The 15069-nt window shown below is 33.9% G+C and overlaps 10 protein-coding genes across 10 annotated transcripts; 3 read left to right on the forward strand and 7 right to left on the reverse strand.

The window, feature by feature from the left end:
* Positions 1 to 498: 498 nt before the first annotated feature.
* EGD1 (Egd1p) lies at positions 499 to 972 on the forward strand (the record flags this gene model as incomplete). Its single annotated transcript, XM_004177305.1, has 1 exon — positions 499 to 972. The coding sequence occupies one exon, from the start codon at positions 499 to 501 to the stop codon at positions 970 to 972; it is 474 nt and encodes a 157-aa protein (XP_004177353.1).
* Positions 973 to 1177: 205 nt separating this feature from the next.
* On the reverse strand, positions 1178 to 2113 carry TBLA0A00350 (C2H2-type zinc finger protein; the record flags this gene model as incomplete). Its single annotated transcript, XM_004177306.1, has 1 exon — positions 1178 to 2113. The coding sequence occupies one exon, from the start codon at positions 2111 to 2113 to the stop codon at positions 1178 to 1180; it is 936 nt and encodes a 311-aa protein (XP_004177354.1).
* A 915-nt stretch (positions 2114 to 3028) lies between these two features.
* On the reverse strand, positions 3029 to 4438 carry TBLA0A00360 (uncharacterized protein; the record flags this gene model as incomplete). The annotated part of the gene is made up of 1 exon (XM_004177307.1): positions 3029 to 4438. One exon carries the CDS (start codon positions 4436 to 4438, stop codon positions 3029 to 3031), a length of 1410 nt encoding a protein of 469 aa, XP_004177355.1.
* Positions 4439 to 5311: 873 nt separating this feature from the next.
* MRX11 (Mrx11p) lies at positions 5312 to 6124 on the forward strand (the record flags this gene model as incomplete). Its single annotated transcript, XM_004177308.1, has 1 exon — positions 5312 to 6124. The coding sequence occupies one exon, from the start codon at positions 5312 to 5314 to the stop codon at positions 6122 to 6124; it is 813 nt and encodes a 270-aa protein (XP_004177356.1).
* A 255-nt stretch (positions 6125 to 6379) lies between these two features.
* On the reverse strand, positions 6380 to 8971 carry VPS16 (tethering complex subunit VPS16; the record flags this gene model as incomplete). Its single annotated transcript, XM_004177309.1, has 1 exon — positions 6380 to 8971. The coding sequence occupies one exon, from the start codon at positions 8969 to 8971 to the stop codon at positions 6380 to 6382; it is 2592 nt and encodes an 863-aa protein (XP_004177357.1).
* Positions 8972 to 9159: 188 nt separating this feature from the next.
* On the forward strand, positions 9160 to 9444 carry ELC1 (elongin C; the record flags this gene model as incomplete). The annotated part of the gene is made up of 1 exon (XM_004177310.1): positions 9160 to 9444. The coding sequence occupies one exon, from the start codon at positions 9160 to 9162 to the stop codon at positions 9442 to 9444; it is 285 nt and encodes a 94-aa protein (XP_004177358.1).
* Positions 9445 to 9586: 142 nt separating this feature from the next.
* SGF11 (SAGA histone acetyltransferase complex subunit SGF11) lies at positions 9587 to 9862 on the reverse strand (the record flags this gene model as incomplete). Its single annotated transcript, XM_004177311.1, has 1 exon — positions 9587 to 9862. The coding sequence occupies one exon, from the start codon at positions 9860 to 9862 to the stop codon at positions 9587 to 9589; it is 276 nt and encodes a 91-aa protein (XP_004177359.1).
* Positions 9863 to 10194: 332 nt separating this feature from the next.
* On the reverse strand, positions 10195 to 11724 carry CTA1 (catalase A; the record flags this gene model as incomplete). The annotated part of the gene is made up of 1 exon (XM_004177312.1): positions 10195 to 11724. The coding sequence occupies one exon, from the start codon at positions 11722 to 11724 to the stop codon at positions 10195 to 10197; it is 1530 nt and encodes a 509-aa protein (XP_004177360.1).
* A 55-nt stretch (positions 11725 to 11779) lies between these two features.
* On the reverse strand, positions 11780 to 12517 carry TBLA0A00420 (uncharacterized protein; the record flags this gene model as incomplete). Its single annotated transcript, XM_004177313.1, has 1 exon — positions 11780 to 12517. One exon carries the CDS (start codon positions 12515 to 12517, stop codon positions 11780 to 11782), a length of 738 nt encoding a protein of 245 aa, XP_004177361.1.
* A 294-nt stretch (positions 12518 to 12811) lies between these two features.
* On the reverse strand, positions 12812 to 13474 carry CAM1 (translation elongation factor EF1B gamma; the record flags this gene model as incomplete). Its single annotated transcript, XM_004177314.1, has 1 exon — positions 12812 to 13474. One exon carries the CDS (start codon positions 13472 to 13474, stop codon positions 12812 to 12814), a length of 663 nt encoding a protein of 220 aa, XP_004177362.1.
* Positions 13475 to 15069: the final 1595 nt, after the last annotated feature.

Genomic DNA, 15069 nt, shown 5'->3' on the forward strand with positions numbered 1-15069 from the left:
TTTACACCTATTCTCTTTTTACTTTTGTTTATATATTTATGTACTATAATAATCGAGGTTAATAATTAACTTTTTTTTAGAAACTTTAAACTATTATTTGCTTATTATCGTTTGTTTAACTAACGTTTGTTTCATAAGGCGCACATAAGATTTACGTCGTTTTAGACGAGAATTTTGTCAGATTTTTATTTTTTTTTCCCTCTTTGTTCAGTGGCGTTCACGAAGAAAAGAACGAAGAAAAGCACCAAGCAATTTAGTTTGAAGACTCGGACGAAAAAGAATGTGGAAAATTGAAAATAAACTGAAAGATTATTATTATTCAATCTGAATGAATATTTGCTAAGTTTCCCGATGAACAAAGATGAGAAAAAAAAATGAAAAAAAATAAAACAGAAGAAAAAAATGTTTAACTAGTAATAAATATTATATACACTTTCTTAAGAGAAATTTCACTTGTTGGAACTCAGTAGCCATCACATCAAGAAATATCAGACAAAAATGCCAATTGATCAAGAAAAATTAGCCAAGTTGCAAAAGATGTCCGCCAACAACAAGGTTGGTGGTAGAAGAAAGTTCACCAAGAAACCAAGCTCTAGCTCTAGTTCCAACAAGGATGACACTAAGTTAGTTGCTGAAATGGCCAAGATGAACGCTGTTACTGTTGACAACGTCGCCGAAGCTAACTTCTTCAAAGATGATGGTAATGTTATCCATTTCAACAGAGTTGGTGTCCAAACTGCTGAAAAGTTCAACACTTCTGTTTTCTACGGTGCTCCACAAACTAAACCATTACAACAAATGTTCCCACAAATCTTATCCCAAATGGGTCCAGAAGCTTTACAAGCTTTAACTCAATTAGCTTCCCAATTGGAAAAGAACGATGCTGCTAAGAAGGCTGGTTCTGAAGAAAAAGCTGATGAAGCCATTCCAGAATTAGTTGAAGGTAAGACATTTGATGCTGATGTCGAATAAACAGATTAAACAAAACTAAAACAATCCATATTTGAATGTAATTTCAGAACTTTATTTGCTTATAATTGTTTTTTTTCTTTTTATTTGTAATCAACTTCATAAAAATATAATTTAATGTCTCGTCATATAATATTTTATATATATATATAAATAAATAAATATAATAATAAACTCATATGCATACGTGAATACGAGTTATCATTTTCTAAAACCGCTCACCATGAATATCCCCATTTGCCGAGTGCCTAGCAATTCTTAACAACTCATTAAGACCTTCACTAAGGCTTAACAGTTTATTTCTATTCCGTTTACAAGTCAAAGTATTAGCATGTCTCTTTAAAGCGTCTTTTCTTGCAAAACCTTTACCACATTCTTTACAAATATGAGGCACCACTGTTAAATGAGTTCTTTCATGCCTTCTCACATCCGAAGATCTTTTGAATGTTAAGAAACATTCATTACATCTATATTTCCTTTGCTCAAGATTATTATTATCTTCTGGTGCCGTATTATTTTCCTCATCAGTAGAAGCGCCTGTACTTGCCGCCGAAAGAATTGAAGATCGTCTAGCAATAGAAAAACTATTCTTTCTTATCCCATAATTAGTAAAAGTTGTAGATACGCTAGAAGGAGCCAATGCAGAGAAAGTCGCAGCTGTCGTTGCTACTGTTGGTGACGAAGAAACATTTGTTGTTTCAGTATTTCTTGCAAAAGATATCTTTTGCAATCGATTGTGAAGACGCGAATTAATGGCAAAGTTATTATCAGTGGATGTAAAATCAAGATTTTCCAATTTTAAATCCAACTCATCTTTTACTTTTTGGCGTGGTATAGATTTACGAGAGTTCATGGTTGTGCCATGGTTATTGTCTTTAGAATGAGGATCTTTTCCTGTGGAGTACGATTTTTCTACAAATAAGTTTTCATTAGTCCTTATATTGCCATTCAAATGCTGAATTTTCGTTATATCTTTAGGTTTAGATAATTCATCGATGAAAATACCCGAATTATCACTATTTACTTTATGTTTGATCCTTGAATACAATTCCCATACGATTGGATCCATATCTTCTTTTTTCAACATAGATGTCTGCAACAATGCATCGGTGGCTCTTTGGAAAAAGACGTCATCCTCATCCATCTTCTGTATGAGAAATGCAGAACTCAATACCAATGAAGTGCTAATTTTTCCTTTTTTATTCAATTAGGCTAAGTATATGCTGCTAAGGTTCCCGATATTTGATTACGAAGTTGAATTCGTTCTCTTTGTTGTTGAAGTCTTCGGGAATGAGATAATAGTTTACACTAGTGTAGATTTATAAGGAATTCTGGTTTGGAAATACCTATCAGGCTTGTCTATTAGACGACGATGCAATCTATGAACTCTACCTTTGTTAATAAGGGGATACTCGACTGTATATATATCTACATTACAAATGCACGCACACACACTTATATATATACACCACTCACTTATTATAGCCACAGAACTCTGCCCTAGTAACACTACACGCCCCACTTCATTCCAATGACTACCCTATGCTATGCTATTGAGCCCTTGGAATCTTGGAATCTAACACATTGACACGCTTTCTCTTCACAAGGCCACAGATTCCCTAGATAACATTATCTCGGCATATTAATTAAATTGACTATTCAAACTATTTCATCAACAGGTACTGACTACTATCTAACACATCGATAGTAACTTCTCTTACGATTGGTATATACTCAGGAGCTATTTGCACGTGTACACCACAGTGTGTTTTAAGTGACGCTATGCACGTGAGCTGGCGCTGAAATGCGCCACACCGGACATTAGAAAAGAATGAGACCCGGACAGGAAGTGTGGCCCATATTAGGCACTGAGAAATAGCGGAGTTGGTGTCGCGATAAATGATACAAAGGGTAAAATGAACTTATATATATAAAAAAAATATACAATTACAAGTGACAGAAAAATAAAAAAATAGAAGAATAAGCAAAAGGGTACTATGGCTTACGTAAATAAATGTTTTAATAGTAAAGAGGAAGTAAAAAAAAGGCGATATCAAATTTAGCAGTCAATTGGGAACGTGTCCTCAAACAACGCGCGGCCCAATTCATTGAACTGGGCTAATTCTGTCTGAAGGATAATATGTTCAGTATTGAAGTTTATATCGATATCGGAGTCGTTACAATCTTGATCGTTGCTGGCACAATCAGAGTTGTATTCTGCGGCTTCATGTATAATTTGTTGTTCTTGGAGAAGTGTAGTGGCGTCGACTGTTGATGTGTCATGGAGAGATTTAGGGTCCATTGTTAGAGAATGGCTGGAATGATTATGATTATGCTGATGATGTCGATGGAGCATAGAGGGGTTTATCAATACATTGCGAGTGTCATTTGATGATCCTTGTTGAGAATTGAATAGAGAAGTACTGTTGATGAACGTTTCTCTATCGTCAATCTTAACACTCAAATCATTTAAAGAATAATTTTCATATGGCAAGGTCAAGATCTCATGGTTTCTTTTATTTTCCTTCCTATTCACTTTAGGACGGTTTTTACTGTGGTTTAATTTAAAAACAGAAGTTAAAGAGACTAACCCATGATTATCATTTCTACCTGGGTTTTTGTTTTTCAATTCTTCAATGATTCTTTCTTCTTCATTAATTGTATCGATATCACTCTCATTATTTTGATTCTCTTCATTTTGAATGATATCAATCAAATCAGTCAACTTCAATTCATTATCGTTGCTATTTAAAAGACGATCTCTAGCAATACTAGCGAAATTATTGGAATAATTCAGCCGGTCGTTTTGCAATTGTTGTTGATGCCGGAACTTATCCTTAATGAACCTATATTGTAATCTTGATTCTCTGATCAAGATTGGTCTGACAATAGAACAACAATTGTTAATCTCACTCACTGTCAATCCGGTAATTTGGGAATAAAACTTATAATCTTCATCTCTCTTTTGACTGATACTACTAAAGCTACTTGGAGTTTTATAAGACTTATTCTTGGAGGATTCATTAGGTATACTTAATATGAAACTAGTGATGATTAATTTCTTTATATCATTTCTTAGGAATTGGAAATAATTGGTTTCAGTCAAACAACATTCTAAAAATTTGACCATGATAATACACATCCTCTTGAATTGGACCTTTGTTGATTTTATTCTAACCATTAAATTTTCCATAAATTCGCTTACAAGTTGCACATTGAACTTAAAATTGTTTTCTTTATTTTTCAAAATTGGTTTATATTTCTTATAGATACCGTTCAAGAATTTACGGATCATAAAACGAGTGATTAATAACATATCTGCCTTGCGTCTCTTTCTATCAACTGGACTTTCGTTTATCTCATCTTTCACACTCGACTCTTCCCCACTATCTGTGTTTGGCGTGGTGGCAGATATAGGATTTAAATATGGAACTTTACTCTTTTCCAAGGATTCGATATTTTTTATCATCTTGATAATTGAGCTCTGCTTATTTGCTTACTTGCTTGCTTGATTGGCTGTTTTTATTTTTTTTTAATGCGTAGTTATTTCTATAAAGACGGCTTCTCCTGATACAATTTACAATTTACATTGTTTTATAAAAGTTTTCAATATATCTTTGTTTGGCGTCTATTCTTAAAGCGGTATCCAGATTGAGTCATATCGATCTATATGAAAAAAAAAAGCATTAGAAAAAAATTATTTCAATATTATAGTATTTTATTATTGAAAAGAGTTATTTCCATGGAATTAAATAAACAGCAAACGAGTTTTCCCAAAATCGTATAAAAAACGAAAAGTGTCCTCAACAAGTAAATCTTTTAACCCCAAACAGTAACTCCATCGGATAAAATCACTACTTTCCTAAAGTAATAATAACCGCGGAAATAAATTAGGGTTACGTTGTTATAATATATAGGGTTATGATACAGTATACCTTTAGGGTTAAAATTTGCGATCATGCTGGCTGGCTGGCGAATCCAATAATCAATCTGACTATAGATTTTAGAAAATAATCCAACATACTCGATGGCCGTGCCATCTAAACGAATCGTATTAAGGGATTCTTAAATATTAAAAAAAAAAGCAAATAAATTAAAAATACGATACATCTATTTGTACTTCATATATATATATTAAATACCCATAACATCTGCTTTTGATAATTATCGTGCATTATTAAGTGCTTCAAAAAGTTAAAGTTAAACAATCCCTTAAGGGCAAAAAAAACAGAATTATTATGTTGAATTAAAGTCACTCACTTCATCGTTTATCAGCTTGCTTTGTTTTATTTATTTGTTATTTTTTTTTCCATACCTATTTATTATAATTGGGGAACTTACCATGTCAAATCTTATCAGAATCAGGCAGAATACTTTATCAGGCTGTCCCTTTAAAGTGAGAAGCATACCATTAAGAGCTGAAGGTTGTCCTCTAAGAGCTATTTTCCCAAGAACTTCAACTATTAATAAATTCAATTCAAATAATATTAATAAATTTAATTTTAATAAGTTAGAAAAATTTAATATTCACAATGTTCAACCTTTAATTGTGGACAATTTGAATTTAAAATGTCCCGTAAGACATTTTGATCCAACACTATCTATTAATATCGACACAAAATTAAATCAAAACCCAAATTATTTATTAAAATTGATTAATAAATCTAAAATGTTATCTAGTTTAAACAAAATTCCCAAATTCCATTCTTATTTTATTAAATTATCTGAAGCAGGTGCTATCTCTACAGTGACTTCATTTTTAATCTTACATGAAATATCAGCTATCATACCTTTACTTCTAATCTGGTATATCTTATATCAATTTGATTTCGATCCAAATCATATTGAAAATAATACTTATATGCCAGATTTTGTGAAAAATCTTTTAATTACTTGTAATAATTCTATGGAAAGATTTATTAATAAGAAGTTTAATAATAATAATTCAACTAATTTAGATACAAAAAAATTAATATTAACAGGAACATTATCTTATACAATTGTTAAATTATCTTATCCATTAAGAATTTTGTTTTGTCTTTGGGCTTCCCCATTTTGTGGGAAATATTTGTTAATACCGTTTAATAAATTGAAATCGATGAAAACCAACAATTATTCTACTGCCGGGGTTTCTAGATTAATTAAATCTAGTTGAATTTATTATCAATTTTATTTTATTCCAAGGTAGTCATTCCATTATTTATTTAACCATTACATGTTGCTATTTATTCAACCACGATACATTATTTATTTTTAACCATTATTATTTATTTCCAGTTATGATATAATATTATTATATTTTATTTCATATCTTGGTATCATTATTTAACGTCATTTATTATTTATAACTGTATACATATATACATATATATAGATATATTTATATATTAAAAAAACAAACAAACATAATCTACATTAGTGCCATCGTATCATGAGCCAATTTTCTTATTTCAACTTGATTTGGTGGTATAATTTTATATAAATCCTTTAAACCAATTATATCTTTTTGTTTCAGACATAAATAAATTAATTCTTCATAATTTTTACAATCCAAGTACATTTGCTTCATTTGATCATAGGAAATAGGTTTACCATTATTATTATTACCATTATTAGCACCCATTAATTTAATATATTTTGATGCTTCTAATTTATTACCTGAACGTTTAATATAGTTATAAACGATTAAATAATTAATTGGTGGTTTTTTAAAAGATGTAATAAATTGGTATAATTGATTAAAATTTTTCAATTCAATTAATTTCTGAATCTTTAAATGAAGAAATTTTTTTTCATTAATTTTAAATTTTCTAATAAATTCATTAATTTCATTATTTTGATTTAATTCAATTAATTTTTTCAAAGTTTCATTAATAGTTAAATTAACAAAATTAAAATTTAATTTAGATGATAAATTAGTTTGATATTCAAATAAATTTTCTTGTTTAATCAAATCATTAATAAAATATTTTTTCTTATCAATTGAGTTTGAATATAAATCTTTAATTTGTGATAAAAATACATTTAATTGATCTTTTTTTTTACTATCAATAAAAATTAATATTGATAAATCTTTAAAAGAATCAATTTGTCTATAAAAATCAAACAGATATTCATGATTTTCTTTATTATAGTATTGATAAATATTCTCATTTGAAATATTTAACATTATTAATTTAATTAATTGAACATTTGATAAAATTTTGGATAATTTTAATAATAATGATAAAATTAATTGTGGAGATTGAGTAATTAAAGATTCTTTTAAAGCCAATTGATGATCATTTAATTCTAATAATTCCATAATTTTATATTCTGGTCTTTTTTCTAATAAAGATAAATTTCTTGTTAAATTAAATCTACCTTCTAAATAAGCAGCATGTGCAATTTCAATCATTGATAATGAAGATAAATTTGAATCTTTAAAATAATTTTTTTCAATAATTAACAATCTTTGATTTAAGATTTTAAAAATTTCATCATCATTTAAATCTTTAGAATTTTTAATTTTATTTATTGACCAATTTTTAAAAATTAAATTAATTAAATGATTAAATTTTTCTAAATTTAAATTTAAAAAATTTGAATTAAAATTTAAATCTTTAATGATTAAAAAGGATTCATAATATTTATTCCTTTGAATTAATTTTTTAATACAATTCTCTAAACCAATTGAATTAAATTGATTATAAGTTAATATAATACCTAAATTATTCAATTGATTCAATAATTTTATTATATCACATGCCTTTATGAATAAATTTGAATCAAAATTTTTAATTGATAAAGAAGATTTACCAAATGATGCAGCATTTAATAATTTTTTTTGTAAAAATGGATCGAATTCATCTTTGGCAGAATTAATACAATCTAATATGGCTAAATTTAAATTAATAATTTTTAAATTTTCAATTGCTTTGGGAGCATTAGTATTTAAAATGTTTAAAGAATCTAATAAAATTGCAGAATGTTCAATGGACCCAATTTTAAAACAATTTGAAGTATAATTTTGTACTAGAGATAGGAATTCAATGGAATTACTTGTAAATATTTTTAAGCCATCAACTTCCAAATGCCAAGCTAAAATGTTTGAATTTAAATAAAAATTAATGGAATTGCTATTATTATTGTCTATTGAATAAAGTTTGATTAAATCATTATCACCACCATCATCATTTATAAAAGAACAAATTATTGTATTATGATTTAACCATATTATATCATTGGGTAGCTTGTTTAAATTTAATTGGGATAATTCATTATAATTATGATCTAGGATTAATAATTTATTTAAATTAGCATTAAATAAAGCTAAATTATTTGGAGTTGAATTTGAAAGTATTAAATTATGCCAATTCAAATTTGGGAAATTTTTCAATTTTTTAATCGTAGTAAATTTTTTATCTAGTAAATTCAATTCCTTTAAACTTGTTTTCAAATCATTTGAATTATCAATTAATACTATTTTTTCATTATTTAATTGCCAATGATTTTTTTTAAATAAAACAAAATTTGGGGAGAGGGAAGATTGATCTTTGTTTGTAAATATTAATTCAATTGAATTTTGTATATCGTTATAGAAATAAATATTTTGGGATTCTTTTAAGATGAAATAATTTTTTTTAAAATCCCATATCGAATCGTTTAAAGATAAAGGTAATGAAATTGAAGTATATTCTAAAGGAGTCCAATTTTTAATTTGATGAATGGAATCATTTGTAATAATTATTAAATTTTCATTATTATGATTAAATTGTAAAGAGATTACAGTGCCGAAAATAGAAGTGTTTAAATTGAATAGAGGAGTGGAATGATGATCCAATATTTGAATATGATTATCGAGTTTAGAATAGATTGCTACAAGAGTAGTGGAAACATATATTTGATAGGATGGAAAATCAGTAGTATTAGTAGGCCATTGAAAATCGTTATTGATTGATCTTAATCTATAGAATTGGTTATTCAATTTTTCCCAATTAAAACTTGGGTTTCTAATGGACATAGCGATTGCATCAATTTCAGTTATAATGGTAATAATTGTGGCATGTAATTGATTATGAATATGTTTTAAATATAGAGCGAGAAAATCCCTTTGAAAATGGAGACAGAGAGAGAGAGAGAGAGAGAGAAAAGAAAAAAAATAGCTTTTAATAAGTGTAATGGAAAGGCAATGAAAATAATACGAAAAAAATGTCAGATAAAGAAGTTATATTAATATCTAAGGAAGGTATTTCACATCCAGTAAAATATGAAGTTTGTACAATCTCGTCTACTATTCGCAAAATATTACAAGAGAAATTCCAAGAGGGAATAAGCTTTGAAATAGAATTAAAACAATTTAATGATGAAATAATAAAGAAGGTCATTGAATATATGGAATATAAGTATCGAGGAGATGAAGAAGAAGAAGAGTTTGAAGTTGCTACCGATATGTCTTTAGAGTTATTGATTGCAGCAGATTATTTAGATATATAGAGTGTATGTAAAGAATTTATGTCTTTCGGTAAGAATGTCAACCAACAATCGGTGGTGTTTTCGAGGATTCTAGATGGGGTAGTGGGAGTTTATCAAGCATGTTCAAATTGCAATGATGTAGTGTAGCTGATAACGCCTGTCGCTAACGTCTAGCCCCCCTTGACAAACACCTTTGCAAATGAGCAGCAAATCTATTTGATGAGACGTCCCTTTTACAATGCTTACAAGACAAATAAACATTATCGGAGGGGTTTGCGTTGAGTTTTATCTCTTCCGAATTGGCCAATTGATAGCGTAATTGGATAATTTTTTGATTATTCAATTCCAACGAGATGATATTTTGCAAATAGGTGGAGAATAGATTATCGAAGAGATCGTTGGCGATTGCGCTTGTAGACATTGTTGTGGTGGTAGACATTGTGGTAGACATGGTTGTGGTGGTAGACGAATATTTAAAAAAAAAAAAAAATAAGAAAAAAAAAGAACAAGAAAGAAAAATAGGGGATAGTGATATAAATAGATGTTTTTTGAATACGTTAAATATATGTATGTGTGTTTAAATAATGGTGAATGTTATTACATAACAGTAATAAGAGTAATAGGGTTAAAAAAAAAAAAAATAGATATTTTTCAAATAAATAGAGAGAAATAAATACAGGAACACGAGGGGACAAGCGAGGGCGAGGGCGAGGGCGAGAGCGGAAGCTAGAAAATAAGGTTAGCTCGCCAAGACGTAAGCTGTCAGCTCGCCTACAACTTTGGATTGGCCTTTGCAGAAGCAGCCTTTGCAATTTCAGCCTTGATATCCTTACCCAAGTTTGGATCGACTCTGGTGAACCAATCGATAACTCTTTTTTGAATATCTGGTCTAGCGTTGACAGCATGGATACCGATATTGTGAGCCAAATGTTGTTGTTGACCTGGTTGTTTGGACAAGACATTTTGGTACAAGTCGGTGGCTTGTTTGAAATCGATTTCACCTGGGGAAGTGGCCCAATGGAATGGAACAGCTGGACCGTCCCAAACTTCTTGATGTTGTTGGATTGGTCTTTCGGTTTCCTTGAAAGTGTATTTGCTGGAGTTGTTCAAGTAGTTTGATTCGGAACCCAAGTTACCGTTGACGTTCATGGAACCATCTCTGATGAATGGGGCGAATGATTTGGAAGCGTATGGACAATTGACAGGGATTTGGTTGTAGTTGGTACCCAATCTGTAACGTTGAGCATCAGCATAGGAGAAGACTCTGGCTTGTAAGACAGGGTCGGCAGAAGGTTCTTGGTATGGAACGGTGTTTGATGGGGCAAAGGCGGCTTCTTCGACTTGAGCAAAGAAGTTCTTTGGGTTCTCATTCAAAGTCATCTTACCGACTCTTCTCAATGGGAAATCCTTTTGTGGCCAAACCTTGGTCAAGTCGAAGACGGAGAATGGGACCTGTTTGGCTTGTTGGGCAGTCATGGTTTGGATGTAGACGGTCCATGAAGGGAAGTTACCCTTCTCGATGTTTTCGAACAAATCTTGTTGACAGAAGTCTGGGTTTTCACCAGAGATCTTGGCAGCTTCTTCAGCAGTCAAATTCTTGATACCTTGGTCGGTCTTGATATGGACTTGGACGTAGACCCATTCACCTTTCTTGTTGGACCACTTGTAGGTGTGACCGGAGTAACCGTTCATGTTTCTGTAGGAGGCTGGGATACCACGGTCGGAGAACAAGATCATGATCTGGTGGATGGCGACCTGGTTTTCTGGGGTAGTCAAGAAGTCCCAGAACATATCGGCATCTTTCAAATTGGTTTGAGGGTTTCTCTTCTGGGTGTGGATGAAATGAGGGAATTTGGAAGGGTCTCTGATAAAGAACACTGGGGTGTTGTTGTAGACCCAATCCAAGTTACCTTCTTCGGTGTAGAACTTGGTGGCGAAACCTCTTGGGTCTCTGACAGTGTCAGCAGAGCCCTTTTCCCCACCGACGGTGGAGAATCTCACCAACAATCTGGTCTTCTTACCGATTTTTTCAAACATCTTGGAGCCACAGACATCAGTGATATCATCGGTGACTTCGAATTCCCCAAAGGCACCGGACCCATGGGCGTGTGGGTTTCTTTCTGGAATTCTTTCTCTTGCGAAATGGGCCAAACTTTCGACCAAGTTGTAATCTTGCAAAAGCAAAGGACCGTGGTTGCCGACACGTTGGGTGGCAAAGGGTTCGTTGATTGGGTTACCGAAACCGTTAGTAACGACACGGTCTTCTCTGACATCGGCCGAGTTAGTTGGGTCTTGGGACATTGTGCGGGATGATTGGTGGATAGTTCGACGGGAAAGTAAGTATTGAGAAACCAAGTTATTGTATTTGTACTTGTTTTTGAAGGAGTACTTGAGACAATAAGCTAAAGGATTTGTTGGTAGTTTCATTGAGTAAAGGGGGAGAGAGAGAGAACGATGAGTCGGATATCTGGATGGATCTTGCTTGGGTATTTATATGGAGTAGTGACCAATGTTGCAGTGTTGAAATGTTGCAGTGTTGTAATATTGCAGTGTTGTAATATTGTAATATTGCAGTATTGCAGTATTGCAGTGTAATATAGCAATATAGCAATATAGCAATATAGACTGATTTGTATGATCTGCATGGGCCTGGCCTGATTGTTTGAGCTTGATTGTGCGATGTTGGCGGCTGGCTAGACAGGGGCACCGAGAATGTGGGCCGGGAGATAGAGGAGATAAGCGTAGAGCAATCTGTGTTAGACACGGTGAGAGTGGCGAGACAGGAAGGGAAGGGGAATTTATTTTGGGAGGGGCGCACGGCCAAAAACAAGGGGACAAGGGACGGAAGTTTCGGGAATAGCGTGCATACGACCCGCGGAGTTAAAGCGGAGCAAGAACAATCGACAATCGACGGGCACTCGGGAATCATCGGGGCAGCTGGAGCTGGGGACGACCGGCAAGGTTCGCGCTTCGCGCCTGCTGCGTTGCCAGTTTTAGTCAGCTGGGACACAGGCGAGTCGCCAACAAAGGCGGCGGAAGTATCGGTGTTCGGCAGGGAATGTTTGAGGTTATACAATGCATACGGCTGCGCCATTACGTCATGGCCGCTGCGGTGGGGATTTTTTTAGGGGTGGCCAGAGCGGCAGCCGGCAGCCGGTTAGTAATACGGCAGTATATAATAGGCTGGTGGAGTCTGGCACACGGCCGGTAGCGATTGGCCCGTGTGGCGTGACGTCGAGTCGGCTATGTGGTTGTTATACACGGTATAAGCTATAAGGTATAAGCTATAAGGTATATGCTATAAGGTATAAGCTATATGCTACGCTATGCTATGCTACAGGCTACACAGCAGGCTACACAGCAGGCAGATATATAGTAGGCAGCGCAATTACGAACGTGGCGCTTCCAAGCATTCTTCGATATACTCAAAGCCCTTGTATTCCTCCTTCAGAATCTCGCTCGCCTTGACAAGCTCGAACCAGCGGACCAGGTCTGGATGGGCTGCACGCCACTCTCTGCCAAACAGATAATTGAACCCACGGGTCATGGTTGCGCAGGCCACCAGGTCTGCCAAAGTCAGCCGGCCACCTACAAGGTACTGGTGCTGACTCAGCCGGGTCTCGAACACGGCCACGATCTGGTCCACTTTTTGCTTGGCAGTCTCGACAGCATTCTTGTCGTATGGCCTGTCGCCACGTAATGGTCCAAACGCATTGAGCATTTCCATCAGCAAGTCACTGTTGGCCAACGATTGCCATTGGACAATTTGACTTTGTTCAAAGGGATTGTCGTTCTTACCCAACAGTTGATCTTGTTTCGCAGTGTCCTTGCACAGGCGAACCAGGTAGTAGTTGATGGCCATGGACTCGGTCAAAACACGGCCTTCGCTGTCTATGAAGGTGGGGACTTTCTTTAAGGGGAACTTTTGAGCAAAGGTGGCTGCATCTTTCTCTGGCTCGACGACTGTGACTGGCAGTTCTAGCGTACGGACCAGTGCACGTGGGACCCAGGTTCTTATGCGGAAGTTGGCATACAGAGTACCTTTTGACATTGTGTGTTTGCTTGGGTTGGGTTGGGTTGGGTTTGCTTGGGTTTGCTTGTCTTGGCTTGGCTTGTTTGTCGCTCGCAAATCCTTCGTCCCCTTTATATACCCGTCCGAGCGAGCGAGAATCGGAGCAGCAATGGAATTAGGGCTGGCATGTGTGTATGCACATATATATATATATAGTTCACAGTGTATCTTGTCCGTCTGTTTTTCACCGCGAATGCCACCCACCGGGTGCATTTGCCAAAGAGAGTAGTTGGAGCGGCAGCCTGCGTCGTGTGTATGCCTTATTGTCAGGAATCATGTACTCATTCCGGTAATACTCGGTACCCATTATTTAAACAAGAGAGGTTTGCCACCCAAGAGGTAAAATAAAAGTAATTGCCGCCCAGCTTGAGACTCGAAGGTGCGTCCGCGCACCACGTGATGCGGAGGCAACTGAGCGAGTCGTGCGAGCGAAGCGAGCACGTGCGTGTACTGAGATTCATACCATAGAATGTATCAAACTTCACCACTTACCCTCCTTGCTGGGAACAAGTATATTCAAAAACTAACATTGACAAACGTTAGATACCACGGCATTGTTCCTCCATTACGTTCAATTTTCCAAAGTAGGATGCATATTATTGTGATAAGAATACACAACCTCAATCAAAAAAAAATGTATATATATTTGTATACTATTTTCGTAGGAAACAAATCAAGTAATCGATCCAATGAAACGTAAATAACCAAGACTCTTAACATCCTCTACTGGCGCTTCTATTACTCAAAACAACAACAACGCATTGCACATTCTGACATCATACTTAAACATTCTTGTAGAATATAGCATGGGCCATCATTTCTTTGTTATGACACGTCCTATTTCCTTCTAGGGCATTCCTTCTAGGGCATTCCTTCTAGGGCACTCCTTCTAGGGCATTCCTTCTAGGACATATTTCCAACCCTAATGCACGTGCATTAGGGTTGTGCGCTCCGTGCTCAACCTGAAACATAACCCTGGCCGTAACCCTGACCACAACTGGTCGTTTCCTGATTGGGACTCGTCATCCCGTTACTACGCCGTTTCTCAGCCAGCCCATGCCAGATGATCTGTCTTATTAGTTCCAATAATTACTATTCTAAGACTGAACAATGTTTGATTCTGAAGCATCTTTTCATTTATTTTCGTATTTTAAACTTTTATGTCTTTTTCTATATTTTTTTTTTTTTTTACATTTTCATTTTCATTCAGTCACTTGTAACGTAACTTGGTCTAATTAAGAAATAAATATACTGGATTGTACTGAATAGTTTGTTATATATTGTATATTTGTTTTGGTTTTGACAACTCTTCGTTGATTGAGCGTTATCCTTTAATTGAGCGATTTCTGTTGATTATATGTTTTTATTTTATTCCATTTTGTTTTTTTTTCAGACTGTTTAAAAGAAACTTGGCATTACATTTTCTTTTTATTTTTTATATATCTTTACTATTAATTACTATTACTCTTTTTTCATACCACGATTGCTATTTTATTCTTTATTTGGATTAAGCTTCAGATTATAGACCCGATCACGATCAATCTCTCTCCTTTAATAACATTTATATCTATCAC

This window comes from Henningerozyma blattae, chromosome 1, assembly GCF_000315915.1.
Source record: "Henningerozyma blattae CBS 6284 chromosome 1, complete genome".
NCBI lineage: Eukaryota > Fungi > Ascomycota > Saccharomycetes > Saccharomycetales > Saccharomycetaceae > Henningerozyma > Henningerozyma blattae.